A 24407-nucleotide genomic window follows, 5' to 3' on the forward strand; every position below is an offset into this window, starting at 1 on the left:
GACCAGCCACCGCAGAAAAGATGGTACCACCACCGAGCCGGTGAAAACGGGAGAGAAACGGGCAAACTGGTAAAGAACAGCCGGGCACTGCCAGCAAAGGGGCGCAGCTGCCGGACAGGGGGATGCACCCACGTTACAAGTCAAGAATGCGCAACGTTTACCGATTTGCAATGTTTTTATGTACTGTTGTGTAGCCAGGCCTTCCCCTCCTGCCCCTCCAGCGGGGGGGGTGGTCTGGGGCGCCGGGCCGGCCTGGGGAGGCCCCAGAGCTCGACCCCGGGGCTGCGGGCATCTTCGCGTCACCTGTCTCTCTCCCCCCTGTCTGACGTCACTGCTGAGGTTAGGTGACGTCAGAGGACACCGCCCCGCGGGGGGGGGGCCGAGGAGGCGACGACGACGGGGGGGCGGGGCGCGGCGCTTGCCGGGCCGGCGTCGTCTCCGTGGCAACCGGGGCCGCCTCCGCCGGCCGGGCCCCCTCCACGTGACCGGGCCCCGGTCACGTGATGTTTGGCTGCCGCGGAGCTGCTTCCGGGTCAATGCAGGACGCGGCCGCCGGGCTTGGGTGAGCGGGGCCGGGGGCGGGCGGGGACGCGGCTGTCAGCGGCCGGCAGTCCGTCCGTCAGTCAGTCCGTCCGTCCGTCCGTCCGTCCGTCAGTCACCGGCCTGCCGTGCGGCGGTCGCGGCGTGGTGCCGGAGCGGGGGAGGCCGCTGTCACCCCGGGGACCACCAGCCGGGGTCCGGCCCGGCCGGGCCGTGTGAGGGGAGCCGGGGACAGCTGAACGTTTGTGTTGGAGGCGGCCGGGCCCGGGGGAAGGCCTCGGGGGGTTCGGGGCTGGGGACCCCGACCTGTCGTACCCCGCCGTGGGGCCCAGCGACCCGGCCGGGGACCGACGGACGGGCTCCCCACCGACTTCTGCGGCAGAGTTGGTTTTTCCAGCAGCGCCTGAGGGCATCGCTGGTTCGGTAGCGTCGTGTCAGAGTCCGGGCCAGAAGCACGTCCAGTGACATGCCTGGCATCTCTCGTGCCGTTTCTGCTCTCCTCGCCACAGTCCCTGCCGTTAGCACTGGCAGCTTCCAGAAGCGTGGTGTGGTGACGGGTGAGCAAATAGTGATGCTTGCTTTGATGAAGTCCCTGACAGCGTTTTGCACGCTTGGCTGGCTTGCCCTGGTGGCTCAGAAGGTCAGTCTGTCTACCCTGAGAGTATTCATTCATCTGTCTCTCAAGACCTCTTAAAAAATAATTTCCCCGAGTCGTGTCTTAGCAGAAGAACATACCGGCTTCTTTTAGGCAGGCATTTGTTCTGTTGCATCCATTCCTTATGCTTTGTTTTTCATGTATACAAACATGTCAAAATGCGTTTGGTGCGTGGCTGGTTAGGACCTGCTCCGAAGGCACTCGAGCGGCACTGGAATTTGTTAGAATGTCGTTAATGATGTAATTCTCCTGCAGGGTCTCTTATTCTCCTCATAGGCTTACAGCACAGGAATAGAAATATTTTTCATGTCGTTTCTAGTGCTATCCTTTCGCTTCACTCATCAGCTGCAGCAGTCCGCTGGGCTTCCCTTGGATCTCAAGTCAGGGTCATGCTCTTCTTTGCAGACACTTGCCATGTTGTATGTTACTGGGGCCACAGCCTTCCAGCAAAGCATTTAAACGTAAGACAGCAAAGACTGTTTGTTGATGTCTTTCAAAGTCTGAGCACATCTTTTGAAATCTATGCTGTCGTTTAGAAAACCCAGAGTTATTTTAGGATATGAATTGTTCCTTGGGCCATCAGTCGGAAAACACTCAGAAATGTGCGCCTTGCAAATCATCCCGTCCTGCCCTTGTGCAGACAACATTCACTTGAAATGTGTCATGCTTTCTTTGCACGTTCTGTTAATCCTTCCTCTCAAGCAATTGTAGTGATTCAGAGAAGCCACGTGCGTGACTGGTAATTATAGTGATTATGTGAAATGTGACAGGAAGGGAAGTGGAAAAGGTGACTGCCCACTCCCCGACACTTTTGTCATCTGGCAATGACATTGGCACGCAAAAGTAAAGCTTGAGAAAGAAAATGTTTGTGATTCAAAGTCGTTGAATGTAAATGTAATTAGTTTTTTTTCTTGGTTCTGGATTGCTCTCATACCGCAGCTGAAAACACAATTTTTTGCCTTTAGTGTGATGTTAAGGTCGCTTTTTCATATGGAATTTCCAGCTGTTGTTTGCTTAGTGGATAAAGAGGAATGGAGTTGATAGAAAAGCAATGTGAAGGGCAGAAAGCTTTATGCATGGTGGGAGTTCCAGAATTTCCAGACCAGGAGGTCTGAATGTGCATTTAGAAAGCAGTATCTGTCTGTCCTACAGTAGGGAGCTTCCAAACCACTCTGGAACAAGGTCTTTCAGCCTAAAGCCTTGGCTGTCAATGCAAATTGTTCCTGTAGCATGCAGAATGTTTTAGCATAAAATTAAGTGTCTTATTTCTAACACAGACTTCAATTTGAGGATTTTTTTTTTTCTATTCTAGATAGACTAGTGACATGAAGTTAAGCTTGAGATATGAGTCAACCAAGGTGTTGAGGGCTGAAAAAGGCGTGGGTTTGTTTTTTTTTTTTTTTTTAAAGTAAGGTCAATCCTTTAAGTCTCTGCTTGTGACATGTGAACTTTAAATATAACATAAAAATTGTAACAGGCTTCAGTCAACTTGCTTCTTATTATACTGAAGTCCTTTGTTACAGGGGTGTTTTAGGTAGTCTGTTCATGAAGAAGTAAAGTAGAGCTTGTTAAACAGGTGATTCTTAGCAAAGGGAACCTGAGCCTTAGTTAAATCACTTTTATTCAGGATTTTATATCTAGCCTTGCCCTTAATGAATCTAAAGGAAAGTTTATGGCAGCAGGCAGAGTCTTTAATTTGGCATTGGTTAGCAACGTCGCTTTCAACATGTGTGGCCCCACCATGAACTCAAAAGTATGGTTTTCCACCAGGAGGTGCAGGTTTATGTGCAGAATGTACATATCTGTGTGAGCTGGGTTTTGCTAGTATACTAGAAATGTAATTATGCAGCACTTGGTAAAAACGCTGCTCCACGACTATGCTGTAGGAAATCTGTAGCTGATTCCTGCAAGTTCGTGACTTGTGTTGTTAGAATGGGTGGATGTGGATCTCTCCTCTGTGTCCGTGATGGGTAGCAGGCCCTGCTTTGGACTACGAGGCCTCTGTGAAACCTGGGAACAGTGTGGTTCCCTTTCTTTGTGCATGTATCAAGCTCAACTCCTTTATTATCCATGAAACCATAAAAGACCAAGTTCAGAGTATGTGCAGGAAAGTAGGACAGATAAGCTTGCTTCTACCTAGGGTACGGCAGAATGCTGGCCATCGTGGTATCTTTGTGCCAAGTATACTTCCAGCTGACACTCGATATCTTTGTAGGCAGGTCAGCAGCCCATGGTGTGGGGAGTCCTTTTTCCTGTGCTGTTCCACTCTGTGACATGCGTAGATAGGAAGGGCACGTTTATCTTCCAGATACATTAAACAGCTGCAAAATTGAATTGGCAAAACTTGCTTTTTGGACTGGCCTAATGACGTGCTCATACGTGCTCAAGAGTGTTTCATGACACAGCAGTTGTGTTCTAATTAGAAGCCCAGGTTTGCAGGCAGGACGGAAGAACTGTAGTTCTTTGCAGATGTCAGAGGAGAAATGATGACGCTCCTTTTGAGGCCAAAGCTTGCTTTGAATGAGCCACTGCTGTCAGTGAAGGCAAGAGCCTCGAGATATCCTGAGTGAGTTTACTATCAAAATCGAGTATTTCCATGACACCCTGTGGGTCAACTGATGGAAGTCTTGCTAGCAGAGGCTGTTGAGCTCCAGGCTGTTTACAGCATCGGCCTGATTTTACAAAGACAAACCATAACCTGCTTTGTATAGTGTTTCTTTAGAAACAGTTAGGGAGCTGTGGATCCTTTTTCTTTTTTTACTTTTTTCCCCACCCATAAAGCTGATCTTGACTGAAAGTCCTGAGTTACAGAAAAGGGAAGTTACACGATGAAAGCACCTGTTCAAGCAATCTCTTACTCATAAACAGCTCTTCGGTCTTTCCCCTCCTTGCTGCCCTGGAAATATGTTTGAGAATACCTGCGAATATCTCACAGTCCTCTTGCGAGGTACAGAAGTCACCTTTTGCAGCCTGGGGCATATTGGGAGTTGTCCTGTAAGAGCATGTGGAGCAAGGAGGTCTTGTACTTGGCCTGTAATGGTATGACTGAAAACATGTTTGTGTAGCTTGGGCCCTCTGTTTGGTTTTGGTTTCTGTTCAGGTAAAGTTTTACTGTAATGTTGAATTTGAAATATGACTTGCTAGACTAATCTGTAGTTCAGAAGTAAAACCCATGACCCATCTGGTCGCTTTCTGTCCTGTGTTCCCAAGGTCCACTACTGCAGGTTATTATTAGTTGCTGACTGTTTATATGCTCTGTTTTTTTCTGTGTTAACTAGAACTCCAAGAAGGGAGCATGGACCAGCCCAGTGGAAGGAGTTTCATGCAAGTTCTTTGTGAGAAATACAGCCCCGAGAACTTCCCGTATCGTCGTGGACCTGGTATGGGGGTGCATGTCCCAGCAACTCCACAGGGTTCACCTATGAAAGGTAGGCTTCTGGTCTTTCTGAGCATCTGTGGGTTCTGGGTGGGATCGGTTTCTTGGTTGTTCTTGCTTATGTTGAAAGAAGAGTCACCCTGAATTGACCAGAAAAAGAAACACCACGATGTGTTATAACATGTTTCTTACTGAAGAGCTGAGAGACTGGAATCTAACAGTTAAAGACAGAAAGTTGATGTAGTGACTGAACAGGTTGCTGTAAAAAACAAGTAAGTTGCTCTACAGCATAACAGAATCAGAATCCTGTTAATGAAAGGTGGAAATAAGGCCCTGTGCAGTGCTGAGTTTTGAGGGTTCAGCAGTCCCTGGAACTTATTTTCTTCAGACTAGCAACACTAACTATTTTATTATTGGCTGCAACAGCACATATTTTGGCAGAGATGGCTTAACAAATACATAACACTTGATCTAAATTCAAGGTTGGTCCAAGTGCTACTGGTGTCGTGCAGTGCCATCAACTTGCATCAATGGATGCAGCTACAGGAGTCCAGTGTACACAGAGGTGGACCATATTTCAAGCCAAGCAATGAGTCGTTGAATCCCCAGCTAGGTTTCTTTTGTGACAAGCAACTCAAATGAATTTGTGGTTTACTTTGGCTCTCTTCTCAAGGCATCAAATGCTCTCTGACTGTGCTTATGCTGACCTAGTGGAGAAATCCCCTCTCTCCTTTGCTTCTGACCTTACTGCCTTGATAGAGTTTCAGACAGATGTGTGTGTGAAGCGCTGCGCTGCTCTTGTATGTCCTTGAGCCTCCTAGACTGCAGAATCTGTGTCACTATTTCCTGCTCTTTGAACTGGATCTACTTGACACCCTTAAGTCTTTCCTCATGCTCTGACGTTAGCATTTGGTTCCTGGTTTGTACGGGTGAGCCTGAGATTCACATTTATTCCTCCAGAACTGCCCCTTCTTTGTGTAACCTCTTGCCCATCTTGATCTGTAAGAGTAGTTTAAATTTCCATCAGGTCAATTTGTATCATAACCAGCCCCAGAGGCGAAAATAGCCACGGAAGTCAGCTGGATGAAGTGTACAGTAACTGAGTTTGACAGAGGAGAAAAAAGGGCCTGAGTTCAGTTGAGGATAAAATGTACTGCATGTCGTTCAAAATTGACACGAACAGAAAATTGGCCTGATGGAATATTCAGTCAATGCCCTCCCTCCTGTGTGCGAGCACCCACTTACCTGAGCTGTTTGGATGCTGAAAAGAAGGCACATTTGTAAGTCTTAAAACGTGACCGAGACATGACTTACAAGTACTTGTGACTAATTCCCAAAGTACAGCACTATCCTTCAAAGAAGCCGAACACTAATGAGCCAGGAAACTTGAAAACTCAGGTCACTCCAGATAATTGTCTGCTTCTAGAATCCTCTTCTAGTCATGTAGCTGTCAAGTATTAAGGAGAGAGAAAAAGGGCCACCTTTTTAGGAAAAAGCTTGTTGTTAAATTTTAACAGATTTTGATAATCCATAGAGGTGGGAGAGCCATATTGTATGTGAAAGAGCATAAGAATGATGGCTTGCCTTGCCTACACATGGATTTCTTGTGTCGAAAAGGTTTCCTGTTACAAATCCACAGCTTTTAACTTTGTCATGTTTTGGCCTTAACAAATCAAGCTGTGACTGAGATCCAAGTCCTTGTATTTGAAATAGCTGTGAGAACGCTTACCTGCATGAGAAGGAACTAGAGCAAAACCGAAGCAGAAACGTAAAAGGCAGAGTAGAGACCTAAGTTCTTCCAGGCTGGAAGAATGCTATATGTTCTGCATTGTTGAAAAGGGAAAGCTTAGAAAAGAAAGGTTTAAATGCGTCCTTGCTGTTACTAACCCCAAGTGGGCTAAGTACAAGAGGATAAGGGAGTCTGACCCTGTGCAACAAACAGTCCACTTAGTCCTGTATCCTATCTGCAGCAGCAGATGCCTGGGGAAGAGCATAAGTTCTGGCAAGAACTGATGAGAGACATACTATAAACTACAAAGGACTGGCCCATCCTTGCTGCGATGTGGACAGAAATGCATGTAGTAATTGAAGAGCACTGATGCTGAATGGTACTTCATGTTTAGACACAAGAAGACTTCTTGACTGATGTCAGTCACTTGTCATAAAATCCATGTTTATCCTGAGATCCTTAAATATGTGTAAATTGTGGAATTACTGGTACATCTTTTCTTTTGCTGAATGTCAGTCATGTTTGTTTGTGCTTGGTTTTACTTTCTTTAACTAAGCAATGCAATGCTGATCAGAGGGCATCTTTTCTTTTTTCCTGTTTCAGATCGCCTCAACCTTCCGAGTGTGCTAGTACTGAACAGCTGTGGCATAACCTGTGCAGGGGATGAGAATGAAATCGCTGCCTTCTGTGCTCATGTGTCTGAGCTAGATCTTTCTGACAATAAACTGGAAGACTGGCATGAGGTAAAATGGTTACATGCGCATCTTTCTGAATAACTTTGATGGCTATTACTGTGACTGAAAACGCATTGCAGGTTGTAAGAGTACTTCGCTCACTTAAAGGAGAGAGATTTCAATTTTTTGTGGCTTCTTTCTCATCTGTGAAGCTGATGCTTATTTACTTTGACAACAACTGAGCAATAAATGTGATTAATTTAATCCATTTGGGCACTTCATTTACCTCGTGACTTACAGTCTTGGCCTGTGGGTGACAAATATACACGAATTATTTTTTTTATCGTGCAAAGCACCAGAACTGGCATTTCTAACATCAAGAGGTTAATGAGCAGTGCAGGTTTTAACAGAGTAAGACCTGAGGAGGTCCGAGTAATGGGAGTTGATTCCCATCTTTGCCACCGATTCTGTGATGCTGGGCAAGGTATTTTTTCTTTCTCCGCTTTTGTTTCCCTATCTGCAAAACAGGTTTAACACCATTTACCTCAAAGGATATTTCTGAGGCTTCATTAATTAATGCTAAATGCTATTGTAAAATCCTCTGAAGTGCTTGGATGAAATATGCTAGATAAATGCAGTGTAATACGAGTAAAACAATCGCAGTCTGTTCAAGAGTCATTAACAGTTTCTGACTGGCTTATGCTCTGCTTTTATGTTAGCGTTTATTGTTGGAAATACGTGGAAAAGAACAGGATGCGCAACATAGAAATTATCGTGTATTCCTGTTGCATCAAACTCCTATGTCTTTAAAAAGGTAGCAAATGCAGCATTTGCAGAAACATCCCAGCTCTGGCACGGGGGTCGCAAAGTCCGAAGTGGGATAGGTTTCCCTGTTCCTGTTATTTTCTTGTTAGCCTGGAAGGTATTAGCTCAGCGGGTGGGAGAGAGATCTTCGGTTTGTCTGTTGAGATTAGAGCCAGGGAAGATGGTTTTGTACTGAGGGCGTATCTGCTAAGAACTGGGGTGGTGTCTCCTAACTTGTTTTATTCTGACCCCAAAAGGCCCTCTCTGACAGTAATGAGGTGCTGCCTCTCCACTCCCTGTTCTGCCTCTTACTCTCAGTGGGGCTGGCCTTGCGTTGGGTAAGCAGCTGGGAGAGCTGTCACTTGCAAGCTGCATGCCTCGCACCCTGCTATTTGTTCAGTCTGTTTAGGCTACCCTGGACAGCACAATTTGCCAGCTTCTGCATGAGCTGCAGTAAAGCAGGAAATGAAAGGCTTTCTGTGTACTTTGGCCCCTCTGAGACAGGATTAAGTTTTCGTAGCCCATCCGCAACAGATAAATATCTACTCAACTCTTAAAAACTGCCAGTGATGGGGATTCCAGATCCCTGGGTAGCTTGTTCCCATGCTTAGCTAATAACCTGATAGTCTAAGCTATGTAACTTAAGTCTCCCGTGCTGCAATTTAAGCCAATTGCTCCCTGCCCTGTTCTCAGCAGGCATGGAAGAGCATTCATCGCCATTCCTTATACGACAGTGTTTTGTACCCACGAAGAAGAGCTTTCACCTCTCCTTTTCCCATTTTAGTACAATACTGAAAAAAACAGTTCTTCCAATCATTCATCGTAGGCCATTTTTTCTAAATCCCGTGTTGGTTTTGTTGCTCTGATGTCATTCCAGTTTGTCTAATTCATTCCAAACACGTAGTGCCCAAAATGTGACATCACCTAAGATGAGGTGCAAAGTGAGGCAGACTAATTACCTTCAGCATCACGTGTGCAACACTTGAATTCAACCTCCACATGAGACAATTGCCCTTTGCTGGGAACTGGGCCCTGTTATTGACCTGTGTATGTCATGGTCTGCCCCATCTCCTCCCATCCCGTTTGCTTTGTGGAGTGGGGCTCTCTAGCCAGGTGTTCTCTGACTCGTAATTATTTTCTGGATGAATGTTTTTTTCCCAGAATGTTAGTACTTTGACTATCCTTGAACTGAACTTCTGTCTTACGGGTTCAGTTCCTCAGATGGCTTCGCTTTGGCCTCTAGTCTTGTACCACAATGTGATGGCAGCCTTTCCCACCTTACTATCACCCACAGATTAAGAAAACCACATAATGTTCCATTATCCTGGTCACTGAAAACATAACAAGTAGTATTCTGCTAGAACACTCCCTCTGTATGTCTGCTAGCTTTGTATTGAATTCTTAACTTACAGTGCTATCCCAGGCACTGTAAGTCCCCAGTTTGCCTATGCAACTTGTGTGCAGATGGCATCAGAAGCTGTCATTCTCTTATACTACTTCCCACTGAATCAGTTACACAGTTGAAGAGGAAAATTAGATCGATGTGATGTGTTCTTTACGAATTGATGCTGCCTGGCTGTTCTGTTCACTTAATCATTATTAGATGACTACAAATTGATCATCTAAATAACTTGTTCACCTATCTTTGTGCATATTAGCAGTATCTAGGTCAGCACCTACCTCGATCACACTATCCATTATGTATCCTGCATTCCAGAGCATACAGTCGTCATCTCTGGCTTTTCTTTCCCTTTCTTGATCTTTCTTCCTCATCTCTCCGCTACTTTGCCCTTAGCTGCACATCTGTACACACAAAAAGAGAAAGTAGCCCCAAGCAGAGTTACCCGAACATTTGGATTCATTGTAAGAAAGCTGCTGTTTTCAGAGTAATGGAATCAAATAAGAACTTAGTTGTATGCATACGGTGAGCTTCTATCTGTCTTTTATGTTGGGCAAAATGGCAAGGTCTGTGGCTAGCGGGGAGCAGTGGAAAGCTGAGCAAGTGATCAGTGTTGGCCATAAACTCAAGAGACGTGCCCGTTGCCTCCCTGCTAAAAGGGGGTACAGCGTGCTGGCTCCTGTAACGTGCTGCTGCTTAAGCTTGGTGTTGAGGTGGATTTTATGACCTCTCCCAAGAGACTGGCTTTCTCTTATCAAGCTGCTTGGAGAGTGTAATTAAGTGAACTGTTGAGGTGAATGAGCAATTAACCAGTCAATCTAGATCAGTGAATAGCTGGAGTATGAATTACAGATAGTTATCCAGAAGCCTTATTTTTTTCCCCATATCATTTCTTTGGCTTGTGGTGATTCCGAAGGGCCCTCTTTTAGGAGATGGGATATTATTGCATGAGGTCCGATTACTGCCTGATACGCATTTCTTTCTTTCTCTTTTTTTTCCCTCCCCACTTAGGTCAGTAAAATTGTGTCCAACGTTCCCCACTTGGAGTTTCTAAACTTGAGTTCCAACCCTCTAAGTTTGTCCGTTTTAGAGAGAAGGTGTGCTGGGTCTTTCGCTGGTGTTCGCAAACTTGTGCTCAACAACAGCAAAGCTTCCTGGGAAACAGTCCACACAATCCTGCAGGAATTACCAGAGTAAGCATGGGGAGTTGGGCGTAGAAAGGGGTGCTCGCTGCACACAGGTCAAGGCTGGCTTATCAATTCACGTAGTGAGGGATGAGAGGGGTGTGAGGATGCAAACATGATCGGTAGAGAAAAAGGGAATTTTTTTCTTTGGGAGCTTGGGAACCGGCCAGGTGAATGCTTTACATTGTCTTAAAGGCTGAACTTGTGCGGTGCTGCAAAGCCCAGAGCTTCTCATCCAAATCTCAATACCAGAGATGGATAATCACCCTGACAATGTAGGAGGTGACACGCTTTCCTCTGAGTCACTACAGAATGAATGGTGCAGTGCATACCTGTACTAATAGCTTTTGAATGGGATGTAAGTCTGAGGGTCTGGCCACTTGACAAGTAATATTTCATCATGCTTTTCTGTACAAAAGTGTTGATTTCTGTGGCTTGGCCACGGTCCACCTTGGCAGTGGCATTCTGCTTCCACGAATGTCCTCGGTGGCTTCATTTTGATAACAGATTCCTCTTCATACAGCTTTGTAAGCAGAGATCATGACAGCAGTATAGCCTGCGTGGCCAATGTATGCTTCCCTGGGATTAGGAGAGCTAGTTTAGTTGTGTGAAAACTTGGTGGGACCTGTTCTTTCTTTAATGAGAATCTTTGGCAGAACCAGTGATGCCAGGAAAAAAGTGGCATTTGTGTTGTATAAAACCACCTTTTAAGTGGTGAGCATTGAGAGCAGGTACCCATCACCATTGGAGTTGGGTCGGTGGCTTGTTGGAACAGCACCCCGAACAATCTGTTACACAATTAATACTGGGAGGCTAGGGAAACACTTAGAGGTGTTTTTCATCTGTGGAGGAAGTTTATGGATGGGAGCAGAGACGTAGTCAAAACACTCCATTTGGAGTGCTCAAAGGTCTTCTCTACACCAAGGTTTCAAATCATGTAAGAGCCGTTACAGAAAGTTGTGTTAAAGTTGCATATGCATGTCCCTGTACCTGAGAGGGTAGCCATTTCTCAAGGTATGTTGAGATGATAAAACAAGCTTTCTCCCCTGTGCAGCTTGGAGGAGCTCTTCCTGTGCCTTAACGACTATGAAACAGTGTCTTGTTCTCCGGTTTGCTGTCAGTCTCTCAAATTACTCCACATAACTGACAATAATCTTCAAGACTGGACTGAAATTCGAAAATTGGGAATTATGTTTCCATCACTGGACACACTTATTCTGGCTAACAACAACCTCACGACCATTGAAGAGTCGGAAGATTCCCTAGCAAGGCTGTTCCCCAACCTGCGATCCATCAACTTGCACAAGTCAGGTGAGAGCCTGGAAGCAGTATGCTTTTTGTTCTCAGCGTAAGTGACAGCGGTTGATCGGAGTCTCTCCTCCTGAGTAGGTGAAAAAACACACTTGCCTTGTGCTTTTTGAAACTTTGGCCTTGGGGTGGTTGCTTCTTACGCCTGTGTTAGCAGTAAGTAGCCTGCAGTCAGCATTGCTTCCTGCAAAGTATGAGAGGGGGCAAGGGAAGGCAGAAATGCTGAGCAAGAGCCTAAACCTTTGGGATAGTTCTGTTGCTGTAGCAGAGATTAAAATGCTCAGTGACCTCTGTCCCAATCTATCCTGGCTTCTTGGCAGAATTGAAAAGCTGTTGATGGATGTAGTCCCAACAGACCTATCATGTTGAAGTCTAGTTTCCTAATGGTGCTAATGCAGGGCCACACAAGCAGGTGTACTGAAGTGCACTGACCTGAAGAATGTAGTGTTAGGAGGGGAAAACAGGCAAGAAATCAACTTGCCTGTCTGTGGGCTTTACTTGCTGCTTTTGGTAGTTAGTAGTTATCTAAAAGATGAATCACAGTAGCGTGGACTGGCAGTTATTCAAAATGAGCTGGCAAAGGTTTATACGTTAGTAGTTTCCCTCTGTTTCCTGTCCCTGCCTCAGGTGCTCCTGGCTGGAGAAGGATAAATAAATGTCTGGCAGTGGAGGGGATGAAAGAATCCCATTTTCCTTTTATTCGCTGTTTTATCTCAGGTAAAATAAGCGTATGTGTAGGTATGTGGCATGTAAGGGCCGAGCATTCACCAGCAAAAGCTGTCTGTCATCTGTGCTCGGAAGCTCACCACAAGTTATGCTCGAGGCTGCTTTTACACTTCAGCCCCAGAGAATTTTCAGCCAATGCTCCAGAAAGAGAATAAGCATTTGGCTTATTGGGAAGGGCACTCCACGCTCAGAGAGAAGGAGCTGCAGGGCAGCTCGTGAGGGCTGTGACGTGTTTGTGAGATAACATGTATGCCAGAAGTTCTTCTGCAGGAGTACTTAATTCATCATCGTCTTTTGTTCTTTACAGCTTTATATGCTGTGCAAGCAATAGTTAAATGTTAGCCAAGGTAGAAGGTACTTTATTAACATGCTCTTCAATGTCAGCATCAAGGAATCCCTATAATAAAAGCTTAAAGCTAACTAGAGGAAGAAAAGCCTGTTAAGCTGGATTTGAAAGTACTGTCTCACTGAGGAGCAAGTGCTCCTGTGGTAAGTAGTTTTGCAATTTTGATGCCAGGTACTTAAGAACTCTGGATTCTGTATTGCATTTTGATGTTTTGGGAGCTGAAAGTCAAATAGAAATCCCAAGGAGCATGTTAAACTCTTTTTTTTTTTTTTTTTTTTTTTTTTTTTTTTTTTTTTTGCGGGGGCGAGGGGGAAAGCTGCTGCACTCCAAAATTCTGTCATGTGAAGACTCCAAACTAGTGCCTCCTTTTGCAGGCTCTTTTAGCTTAGCGGAGGTCAGGGGTGAGCTAAAGATAATGGTTTTTAGTGAAGTTGTAGCTCAATGGGGTCATGAAGGGATGAACGGATTTTCCTGCCAAGGCGGATGCCATGGCTGACAGCAGTTTCTCCTGCAGAGGTGGTTGTCTCTCTGCACTAGCTTTCTCCCAGCTACAAGAGCTTTTGGCGTGATCCAGAGAGGTACTGGGCACTCTTTGGTGATGCTGCGCCTCAGAGATCAGGTGGAAGAGTTCTCCTCCTGTCACACACTTCTACTCAATTTGTCTGTCAGTGTGTCTGATACTGATACCCAGAGGATGGCTTCAGGCATAGGTGACCTTGGCAGAGGTGTTTCAAGTGCTATGGGGAAAGGAAGCTCTCTCTGCCTGCCTCGCACACGGTGCCGTGATACTTACAGGAGTTCTGTTTCTGCTCTGAAAAGAGCCGCTTCTTCTGAGCTGTGGTTGTGACACACGGTTTGGGCTTGAACTTGACATTTCCTGAGAGGCTTAGCTCAAATGAGACCCCTGATTTTGTTTGAACCGATAATTTTTCTGTTTTTTCACATTTTCTGTACTGTGTGGGTGAAGCTGTTGAATGTTGTTCGGAGAAACCGGTTTTCTAACTCGTGTTGCTAGTGTAAGCTTCTGGAACAGTCATCGGAAAAGCATCGCAGTAAATGTTTCCGCAGTTGCAGCAAAGGGAAGCGAAGATGAGTAGTGTTGATCTCGCCACATAATCAGGGCTGTACTGTTGCTCAATCCTCAGCTTTTTTTATTTTACCCTCTCTGCTTGCCTTGTTATCCCAGATGTCAGGTCTTGAGGGGGATGAAATTAAGTTAAAGCCTTTTTCATTAAATGGCTGGATGGCTTCTGGGACTGTTTTACCGTTGGGTCATGGGTGGAAATGGGACCCAAGGTGGTCATGTGTGAGAGGTAAAGCCATTTGATGGCTATTTAGTGACGCCTAGAATGACAGAAGTCCTGACGACTTCAATACTACTTAAGGTAGCATCCCTTTATAGATGCAGCCATCATAACTGATGCTAGTCAGTCCTTGGCAGTGAGGCCAAAGACTGAATGGTCCATAAAAAACTAAGCTCCCCAATCAGCCATGAAGATCATCCTTCTAGACTTACAAAACAGCAAGAGAGAATTTAAACTACTCTGTCTTGTAAGCAAATGAAGGAGATTTTTTTGCAGTGCATCATGAGCAAAAAGCCGACTTCTCAAAGAAACGGCAGCTAATGCTCGCCCTGTCATGTATGTTCTTTGGCTGTGTCTGATTATCTTGGATACATGATGTATTATCTGTGTTTGTTTAAGCAAGTCTTTTCTTCCAAGCAGGTCTGCATTGCTGGGAGGACATTGACAAGTTAAATTCTTTTCCCAAGCTCGAGGAAGTAAAATTGCTAGGAATCCCTTTGCTGCAGTCCTACACCACTGAGGAGCGCAGGAAGCTGCTAATAGCCAGGTCTGTTGCTTGTTTATTCTGCTCGGCAGAAGCGTTACATGGCAGTGAATGGCTGGAGCGGGTAATTGGAGGAAGAGGCTGTTAGGAGATGGGGTTTTGTATGAATTCAGCGCTTGGAAAGATTTGATTTTTTTGTTTTTATAGTGTGGGAAAGTGGGAATAGTGGAAATCTTAAGTCTAACTTCTTTACTTCTCAGAGAATTTTTTGAGTCTCATACATGCCTGTACATGCGATGCATATATGTGGCAAAATGAAAATGCTTAATTTTGAATGTGCTTGGAGTAACTGCATGGGACTCGCCCCCTCTCTTGAGGGGACTGAAGCCTAAGCTACCTGGCAGGATTCTCCTGGTGTTAGTGTTGTGGCATGTAGCTTTTGATGGCGACTGTCTTTTTGGTCACCCTGTCTGGGTTTCTCTTCTTGCTGACTGTATTTCTTGGTGTCTGCATGCAGGTTGCCATCTATTGTCAAGCTCAATGGAAGCATCGTTGCCGATGGGGAGCGAGAGGACTCGGAGCGATTCTTCATCCGATATTACATGGAGTTCCCAGAGGAGGAAGTCCCATTCAGGTATGAACTCTTTGTTGTGGAATGGAGAGCAGGAGCAGATGGGCGGCGAGGCAAAAGAAAAGGTGACTGAACAGATGATGTTACATGGGAAATCCGAGCTAGTTGTTCCATGAAAAAAAACATCCCTCACCTTCCGCCTGTCTTGCCTTCCTCAATCGGTTTTAGTTAATGTTGTTACATTAGAGTGTTGTCTGATGACTTGTAGAGTCACTTCTGAGTCAAATTTGGTCTTAAAGTGTCCGTTTCAAGTGCCATTAAACAACATGACTGTTCAGTTCATGATCTTCATTGCTTCCTGGCCTCCCTGATGGCTAGCTTCATAATTCACCTGTGTTTGGGAGTCCCCAAAAGCCAGTACAGATCATGCTCTCTGGTACCAGGCTGGGGCATCTAATTCTCTTGACCATCTGGAGTGTGGAATGTGACTGGCGATAGGAAGCTGTCCCCTTACTTTCAGGCCTGCAAATAGCAAGTCTGATGGTTTTTCTTTGCCAAAACAGTATGCCCAATGATCTGTTCATCTTGGTAAACTAATGAACTTTGACAGACGCTGTTCAGTCGGTATCTTCTCTGTGCCAGCATCTACTTACTGTTTCTTAATGGGCTGAGGAAGGGTTGTGGAGGATCAGGCCACAGCATTTACGTGCCTTTTTCCCTAGAACCCTCATACGCTATTCAGACAGCAAAGTTGTCATAGCCCTTTCTTTACAGAAAGGGGATAGGACAAGAGCATGTGGGTGTGTGTCCGGGGGGACAGACAGAGGTAGGGACAAACTGAGGTAGAGAAGAAGGTCAAAGGTTTGGCCCAGTACAGACAACAGAGGTGCAAACGGAATCTGATTGGTGTTTACGTTGGCTGGTCAGTGTTTCTGCCAGCTTAAGTCTTAGGTAAAATGTCTCTTGTTTTTCAAAAGCACTGTGTATGTGACCTGCCAATACAGGAAAGCTGGAATGGGGAATGAGGGCACGGCATTTTGTATGAATACTAATAGGTCTAGCGATTATAGTATAGGTGTATAATATATATAGGTGTACTGGGGTCAGTTCAGAGGTGAAGGGTACTAATGTAGTCAGGGAGATAAGACAGCTGGTGATCCCTCTTGTGCCTTTTTCTGAGGACAAGTCCTGGCTTGTAAATTTTAGGAGCCCTTGAAGCAGAAAAATGGAAAGAAATAATGGAAGGGATAGCAGCAGAGGTGGAGAACGTAGGGGAGAGGAAGGGGAAGGGGAGACAGGGACTGCGAGTTCATGGTGCTGCTCCCAAAATGGATTATTTTCTGTAACATTTTGTTTCTAAGAAAACTGTTTCATGTCTCTCTGTTTGTGGCTCTAGAAAGGGAGAATAGCAGGGCAGCTGAGCCCAACAGCTGCAGCAGAGTCCTGCCTTTTGGTAAACAGGGCTTGGGCTGACCTGGAAAACCAGTCAGGAGAAGGCAAGGCAGGCCCTTGCACTGAAGACAGTGTATTCGGTTGCAGTCTGGGAGGGGAACTAAGGTGCGAGGAGCCCTTTGATCCTGGTGGAACGGGTGTGCCACCCTGAGCTCAGGAGGAAGGGTTTGCGCATGACACGGAAGGTAAATAAATAGCTGGTGGGCTCTGAATCTTTTCCTGCTGGACTTGTGTCTCTGGGTATTGTGGTGACAGATGCCTTGCATGTCCAGGACCCATATATTGTTGAGAAGGACACGGTGGGATATAGTTTTACACTTGCATGATGCTACTGTTAGGACATGGACTTTGGGAACAGGCTGTGTGCAACCATGTAGTTACACAGTACAACACACAACTGGGGTTGGTTTCCAGGTGGGAGCTCATGTAAGAAATTACTAATATCTCACCCATCCAAAAAGCTGGTCTGATCTTGACCAACGTGCTAGCTTTATGCTATTTTGGTAAGATACCAGAGAATTACCTCCCCCTCTGATTTCTTAACCTTTAAACACTGTGACTGCCCTTTTCGTGGTCAATGGGCTCTTTGTCTGAATCCCTTCATCTGTGCAGCGTTTCCAAGAGACTTTTGCAGCTACTAAAGAGGGTTGTTCTGTTCTGGAGGAGTTGTGTGCCGCTACAGACTATTTTCTAGCGAGGCTGCAGATGGCTGAGAGTGTCCCTAGTGCTGAGGGCTGGGTTTCAGTTCTTGGACCTGTATGCAGCAGCCCTTGTAGGAAGGGAGCCCTGGCATTCTTTACAGAGGGATTTTGTGTGTGTTTGTTGCTAAAGCTTCCTCTCCTTTGCTCCCAAATCTGGTGTGGTCTCTCCGAAGGTGGTTTGTAATTAGAATCTAATAAGGACACACGCGTGTTGTTGCTGGGGCTATGGCATCTGCATTGCAGTGCTGCCTCAAGCTGAGGAAGAAGACACGCTTGGGCATGAAAAACTTAAGAGTGTAAGCAGCCCCCCTCAAGACTGTCGAGGTGTAGCGTGCGATAAGCGAACAGCACACTCTCTCACAGCAAACCCTCCTGCTTGAATTGCATGTCTTCTCGGGCTGCAGCTCAAAGGGATCGGAAAGGGAGGGAAACGGACAGAATAATTTCTCTCTTTGGATGTCGTGGGTTAGAAAGGAGTGCCAAGTGTGCAATCCAATATTGACCGTATTCTTGAGTGATGTCTGTGTGTCTCTAGGTTTTTAATGAGTCCTCTGCTTGTCTGGTCCGCTGTTTATCTGCAGAGTATCAGAGACACTTTTAGCCAGGCTCAGTTCTTCAGCATCCTCTGCTCTGGCAGCCATTGTTTGCCAGGCTGCAAGGGGTAATTATAAAAGTCTCTAGGGTGCCTGTTATCGGGGTACAAAAGAACCATATGAGCAGTGTGCCTTCATCCTTATTGATTTGAGGGAAGCCAGTCATTCAGACTCCTAACTTTCTTTGCAGGCTGCAGCTAGCATACAAGGAGCAGGCTGCAAAGCTTGTTCTGCTTTTCCTTTACATGAGAAAATTTAAGACAACATTGCTTGACCCTCCGCATATTTACACCATGCATTTGGGTAATCTTAGCCCACTCATGGTATTTCTGTCTCTCAGCTTGCTTGAAATTTGTCCCCCTCTTTGTACTCTTCCCACCATCAGCCCTGTTCACTGCAGTTTCCCTTAACGCGTGAATCCTGGCAGTACTTCTGGTCGGCACGGGAGAAATGGTTGCTGGACTGCGGCGGAAACTGTGCCGCAAAGAAATCCTCCCCACTGGCAACACACTGGCTAGTGCTCGCTCTTACTGCGGGCGGTAGCCTGGTGGGTGAAATATGGGGAGCACGTTGTCTTCTCTCAGCACTAATGGCTTTTCCAAATAAATAGGCCTGATCCTATCACCCAGGTGACTGTGAGAGCATGGCACCGGCCTGCCTTCAGATGCTCTGCCCTGGTGAAGGCTCATTTTGTCCATGACACTGGGGAAATCCTAGTGTGCTGTGGCCCTTACCTCATTTCCCGGTAGACAGAGTGTCTGCTGTTCTCCAGGAATGTTCCTGCCTTCAGCAGGACTCCCTGGGGTCACCCAGCCTGCCAGGTCCCATCATCTCTCGACAGGGGCTGTGACACGGCACTGATTGCATTCAGCTCAGACTCGGATCGGGAACAAAAAGAGCTTTCTGTACGGCGCATATTGGAGGGCCTCTGAAATGTTACCTTTTCTCGGCAGTTCTTCGTCTTTGTCATTTCAATCACATTGTGTTTTGTGTTGCTGTTTCGCCTCTTTCCCAGCCAGGCAGGGGAGATGCAGCCTTGCCCAACTGGAGCGATACCCGTTGAAGGTGGCAGGAGGTTGAGATGGGCTTTCCATTGCAGGGGATGGCTCCCCGCGACAGACCTTGTGAAGGACAGTCGGAGAACTTGGCTCCAAGGAGAAAGTGATGGTGGAGCATGTAGCTCTGCTAGTAAAATTCCCATGTTGTTTTAGAATAGGTGTGAAGGATCAGTTGGCAAGAAGTCCCCTGTTTGTTGTCAGCTTCCAAACCGTGCAGCAGCTCACCTTAATTCGGTGATCTTGATGATTCTGTGCTCAGTGTAGTGTAACATTTGGGACCTAGCTGGCCTCTTGGAAAACAGCAGGAATGTCTGGAGATCAGTCAGGCCATGAAGCCACAGATACTGGGAATCTAGACTGGGGGTCATGTCCTTTGTAGGAGCACTAGCTTGCTTCTGGCAATCTTTAGTGAAGTGTTTCAGTGGAGCAGGAGGCGTAGAGCCTTGTGAGTGCAGCATCCTCTCTTTCTTCTGAATCCCACTGCAGCCATGGCTGGGGTTTCTGAAATTGTAGGAGCCCAGTAGAAAGCTTCGCTGCTCAGTTTTGAGACCAGTCAACTCAAACATCTCAGGTCGGTGGTAACTTCACTTTCCTCAGCTAGATACCTCCTCCCTAGTCGGACGCTCACATGGGTTCATCTCAGTGCCATGGTGCAGCTCAGGAACTGTGAGATAAGGTGACTGGAGTGGATGGGCTTTTTAGGTTTTATTTTGTGCTTTTCAGCATCTTGCCTGAGAAACACTGTGTGCTGTGTGAAGTGTCATGCCGTCAGGGGAGAAAACAGGACTCACACCATCCTAATGGATGTCTGTTCAGGTCATCAGACTTGAATCGGAGTGAATGTTGTCTCCCCAAAGTGTGAGCAATTTGGTGGCAAATGGAGAAGAAAGCTGGGGTTTTCCTTCAGTCGCTGCTGGGCAGGAGACTTGCATGGAGAGAAGCATGCACTTATGGGCTTTGAATGCTAGCTCGGCAATATTCTTCACTCGTGAGAGCCTCATCCATCCTTCCCACCTTGAGTGAAGTGCCAGTTAAACTGCGAGACATTTTGGAAGAGCCATATGCCAGCTAGTCACTGACATGGAGGATGAGGACAGCTCATCGCTGCCTGGGTTCCAGTTTTAGCTCTTGTCTAAAAGTTCTGGGCTTTAGATGAATTGCACCTTGGAATCTGCGCTTACCCTCTTGTCATCTGGTCATTGTACTGTCTGTGCAGATATTCGTTTGTACTTTTGCAACCTAGTAGCATCCTTGGATGATTGCAGTTAAAGTGTGGTAGTATCATAATGTGAAACAGAAACTGACTTGTGAAACGTACTTTGGCTGTACAAGCAACTATACCATAACTCTGGACTTGTTTTAATTATTCAGGTATCACGAGCTGGTCACAAAGTACGGGAAGCTGGAGCCCTTGGCAGTCGTGGATCTTCGGCCACAGAGCAGCGTGAAGGTGGAGGTTCACTTCCAGGATAAGGTGGAAGAGATGTCGATCCGTCTTGATCAGACTGTGGCAGAATTGAAGAAGCACTTAAAAACTGTGGTGCAGTTGTCAACAAGCAACATGCTGCTCTTCTACTTGGACCAGGAAGCTCCTTTTGGTCCCGAGGAGATGAAATACAGCTCGCGAGCACTGCATTCTTATGGCATTCGGGATGGAGATAAAATTTATGTGGAACCTAGAATGAAATAGCCTCTTTTGACCTTGTGAGTGCACACACGTGCACACACATGCCCCCACACACCCACACACATGCATTAAGGAATTTTTGCAAGGTTTTTATTTCAGTTGGTTGGTTGAGGTTTGGTTGCGTTTCTGTAGCAGGTAATTTCTTAGCCCGGATGAAGTGCCCTGATCTGAGAACCATGCCCACCATCCACTGCAGGTGACCTTGAGATGACAACTGACTGCAGTGCATGTGTTTCAGTGTGTGCAATACCTTGATGTTTTCTTCGATGCTCCGGTATACTCGTGATTTGGCGCGAATGGTCAGTTGTTCAAGCTAAAAAATGCTAGGGTCCATAAGGGACAAGATAGCTCGGTGCAGAATTTGATCTGGTTTTTTCTTTTTCTAAATTTTTGGGGTTTTGGCTCCACCAGAGCACCCTTTGGCCTAGCTATCTGACTGTGGCTCGAGCTTGCCGAAGTATTTTTTGCAGCTGGGTGCTGTCTCAACCTTCTGTTGCGTTTGAGTTCACTGAAAAGATCTAAAACAGTATTCTGCTTGATTCAGAGCTCAGGTACTTAGTGCATCCACTTAACTCTACTGGTTTGGTTGGTATGAGTGCACAAAATGGGGGAAAGAAAGAGACCTTATTAGAAAGAAACAATTTATTTTCAAAACGCACGCTCTATATCCATGCTGTCCTATTCTGATTTTGGGGGAAAAAAAAGTTTTGATTTCTGTACCAGTCTCACACAGTGTCTACAACGCATAGCACTGGCAGTCCGGAGGCACAGGGACCCTTGCCGTGTGCGTTGCAAAGTGAATTTTGGAAGGCGGTGGATGGGTGTTGCGTTGGAAGGGCTTTTAGAGTAACAGGTCAAAAAGGGGTTGAAGAGCAGATTCCCCCCCGCTGGCCATGACTCATCCCTGCGATGCTGAAGGGATCCTCCAGTATGCACTTAACTTCATACCAGTTTGTACTGAAAGTGGAATGGCTAAAATTCCTCTCCTGAGAGAGAGTAAGAGTAAAGTTGAAGTTTGTGTTTGTTGCTGTTGCACCAGAAATGAAACCTAGCACTTTCCCTGGGGGCCCCTGGCTCTGGGGTCCCTGCTTAGGGTCCAAACTAGGAGAATGTGTTGGCTCAGATCAGTTTCTAGAAGATGAGTAACAAAGCAACTAGACTCACATTTATTGTAAAGCAGGTTTTTACTATCTATATTGGCTTGCCCCCACATGCACCTCATAGTCATCACGTGCTGCTGCTTAAATTAGCCCCCGTTTTCTACTGCAGAGCAGATTCCCTTTCTTGTGCAATGAAATCCTCCTTCCTTTGTATCCCTTGTTTTGCTTTCCTGTGTCCTCCCCTTGTTCCTCTGTTCCCCTGACAAGTTGAAGACTTTTCAAATTACCTAGGTACAAACAGCTGCATAAAAGTTTTTGAAGCTGTGCAGTGAGGTCTCTAGTTACATGTGAACTTCTGACCTTAATTTTGAAATGCTCCCTTATCCCCATATGCACTTTCTTTCCCATGATGCTTTTGTCCACATCACCAAGCTCCTTTTATATTCTTGGAGTTGTATATTTCTCGTCATATTTTACCTAGATTGAGGGGTGGGGTAGGATGGGGAGGGGACAAAGTATTATCTCATAGTCTTCAGGTTCAGGATGTGGGGACCATTCGGAGGGGAGTAGTTCCGCATCCAGAGTAATGATTAAAAATGGAAGGATTTAAGACAAGTTAATAATTTGTGCCTCATCCCCCTGCCAAAAATGTCAATCTCCTGGCCCCGTTGAGAATGAGCAATAGGAAATGGAGCAAGATTTGCAGTAGGTAGCGTAGAGGCCGCGGCACATAGATGCGGGGCCGTGGTACCTGTAAAACAAAAGAGCGGGGAGATGGCGGCAGTGTAGCATAAGATGATGCTTTTATAAGCTAGAGCTTTACTGAAGATGTATTTTCCATTTGGGCAGAGAAAGGCATTTGCTGCCTTATAGCAGAACTCTCAAGCCAACACTTCTGTATGATATATACATACATATGCATAGGAAAAGTTGTGTTTAATAAGATATTTTGTTATAAAACAAAGTTTTATGAAGATATGGTTGTTTAATATTAGAAGCCTATTTCTCCCCATGACCTTCAGTTTAAGTAGGTTATCCCTCAGTCGCGGCAGTGTCAGAGGTAAGCGACCGACGGGGATGCAAAAGTATCTCTGACGTAATTCTATAGAGAAGTAATTGCCTATGTGGGTATATTTATGGCATTGTAACTGGTATTAATGAGATGCTGTAACTGTTGACCAACTTCCTCAGCACAATTAAATGTCTCTGTTTCAGAGAAGGAAATAAACAAAGACCATTAAAGAGTTGAATGGGATGTTAAAGAAGACCCAAATATGTGCTTTTACATTTGTTCACCCACAAAAGGTTAGCCTGTCTGCAGAGGGAATGGTGCTGTCACCGCACCAGCTCCGAACTGTCCGTAAATCATGCTTTTATTTACGGCGGACCTCGTAGGAACTGGAAGATGGAAAAAGAGAACACCTACTGGCATACGAGGTCAACAAGCGCTATGCAGCTGCCGGGGATTTGGTGCTAACACCCAAACCGGCTCCCCTGGTCTGTTCAGGTCAGCAAAAGTCACGATATGAATATCACCGCCTTGCCACTTCATCGGGGGAAGGTTGTTTCTGGATGATGTTCTCAAGCCATTCACCTTCTGCACAGCTAGCAGAGCACTCGTGGGGTGGAAACCAAAAATCTCGGTTGGCTTCCCAAGGAGAAGGAGTCACGTCCAAAACCCAGGGACGGTTTATGCATCCATATGATTGACTTTGGAAAGTAGGGCCAAATGGCATGCCACTGATGTGGGAAAAATATCCCAAGTCGGCTCGCTTTCCTTTTGTAATGCCTTTTGGGAAAGGGTCTTGTATGTGTGCCATGTTGCTGCTTAACAGGGAACCATGTCTTGGGGAGAGAGGGAAGGGCTTTGAGCAAGAGAGGGGGTTTGGGACTAACGGTGGGTGCCAAGAATCCGGGAGGGTCCCAAGAAGGCTGGCGGTTTGATTTAAATCGATGCAATGTCAGGAGGGGCTGTGTCCCAGTGTTGCTGGCATATACCCGCTTTAGCAAAAGGTCCCTTGTTCTGTTGCATTCCTTTGAGAAAACAAAATAAGAGTTCCAAGCTTCTCTAGCTTTTGTGTCTTCTATCCGAGGGCTACTTTTGTCAAGAACTGTTTTGTTGTTCATGCTAGTTTGTGCATAAAAGTCTGCTGCGGGCAGTCTACACAGTGGGCAAAGCACCTGGTTCGGAAGGAATTAGGTGACAGCTATATACCAAAGTGTCGCACAGCTCCGTGTGCTGAGATTAGATGCTGTGCCATTGTGTTTTTGGATACATTCCTATTGAATATCCATGTTTTGACCAGATGTTTCAGGCGGATTGCTTAACTGGCGATGTTATGAATATGCATAGTGTGGCAACTGTCCTCCGCTCAATCGGTGGGATTTGTAACTCCCTTTCTTGGGAGTTGCATACATCCTGATGGCAGATGATAGTGTGGCCCGTGGCGGCTTGGAGCAGCTCGGAGGAGAGGCTCTCCGTCTGCCCTCACCTACTCAGGTCTGTAATCCGAAGAAACCGACGCGGTGGCTCTGCCTCCGTCAGTTGCTGGTTTTGCTTGTTAATGAGATTCTGTAGGTTCTGTTCCTGTGCAGATTTGAAAATGCAAACGAGGTGCTGAAAGCAGCCCAGAGGCTAAAATATGTATTCCTGGCAGCTGTGCCTCCCTCATTTGAATGTGGCACTTTTGTAGGCGGTTAGAGAGATGCCTTCCCC

General features: G+C 46.1%; 1 protein-coding gene across 3 annotated transcripts; it reads left to right on the forward strand.

Moving 5' to 3' along the window:
* Positions 1 to 474: 474 nt before the first annotated feature.
* TBCEL (tubulin folding cofactor E like) lies at positions 475 to 22958 on the forward strand. Of its 3 annotated transcripts, none has more exons than XM_069788076.1 (8): positions 475 to 562; positions 4474 to 4623; positions 6904 to 7043; positions 10189 to 10370; positions 11416 to 11672; positions 14466 to 14592; positions 15047 to 15163; positions 20276 to 22958. In XM_069788076.1, exons 2-8 carry the CDS (start codon positions 4491 to 4493, stop codon positions 20592 to 20594), a joined length of 1275 nt encoding a protein of 424 aa, XP_069644177.1. In that variant the 5' UTR covers positions 475 to 562; positions 4474 to 4490; the 3' UTR covers positions 20595 to 22958. The 3 variants fall into 3 exon arrangements, with proteins under 3 accessions (XP_069644177.1, XP_069644178.1, XP_069644176.1); XM_069788077.1 differs by lacking the exon at positions 475 to 562 and adding an exon at positions 1139 to 3761; XM_069788075.1 differs by lacking the exon at positions 475 to 562 and adding an exon at positions 3808 to 4142.
* The last annotated feature ends 1449 nt before the right edge of the window (positions 22959 to 24407 follow it).

Source organism: Haliaeetus albicilla, chromosome 7, assembly GCF_947461875.1.
Source record: "Haliaeetus albicilla chromosome 7, bHalAlb1.1, whole genome shotgun sequence".
NCBI lineage: Eukaryota > Metazoa > Chordata > Aves > Accipitriformes > Accipitridae > Haliaeetus > Haliaeetus albicilla.

Coding starts and splice junctions, on each gene's coding strand:
- TBCEL (XM_069788075.1), top strand. CDS start 4,100: ATGTTTGAGAATACCTGCGAATATCTCACAGTCCTCTTGCGAG. Junction 4,143..4,473: donor TCTCACAGTCCTCTTGCGAG/GTACAGAAGTCA, acceptor TGTGTTAACTAG/AACTCCAAGAAGGGAGCATG. Junction 7,044..10,188: donor AACTGGAAGACTGGCATGAG/GTAAAATGGTTA, acceptor CTCCCCACTTAG/GTCAGTAAAATTGTGTCCAA.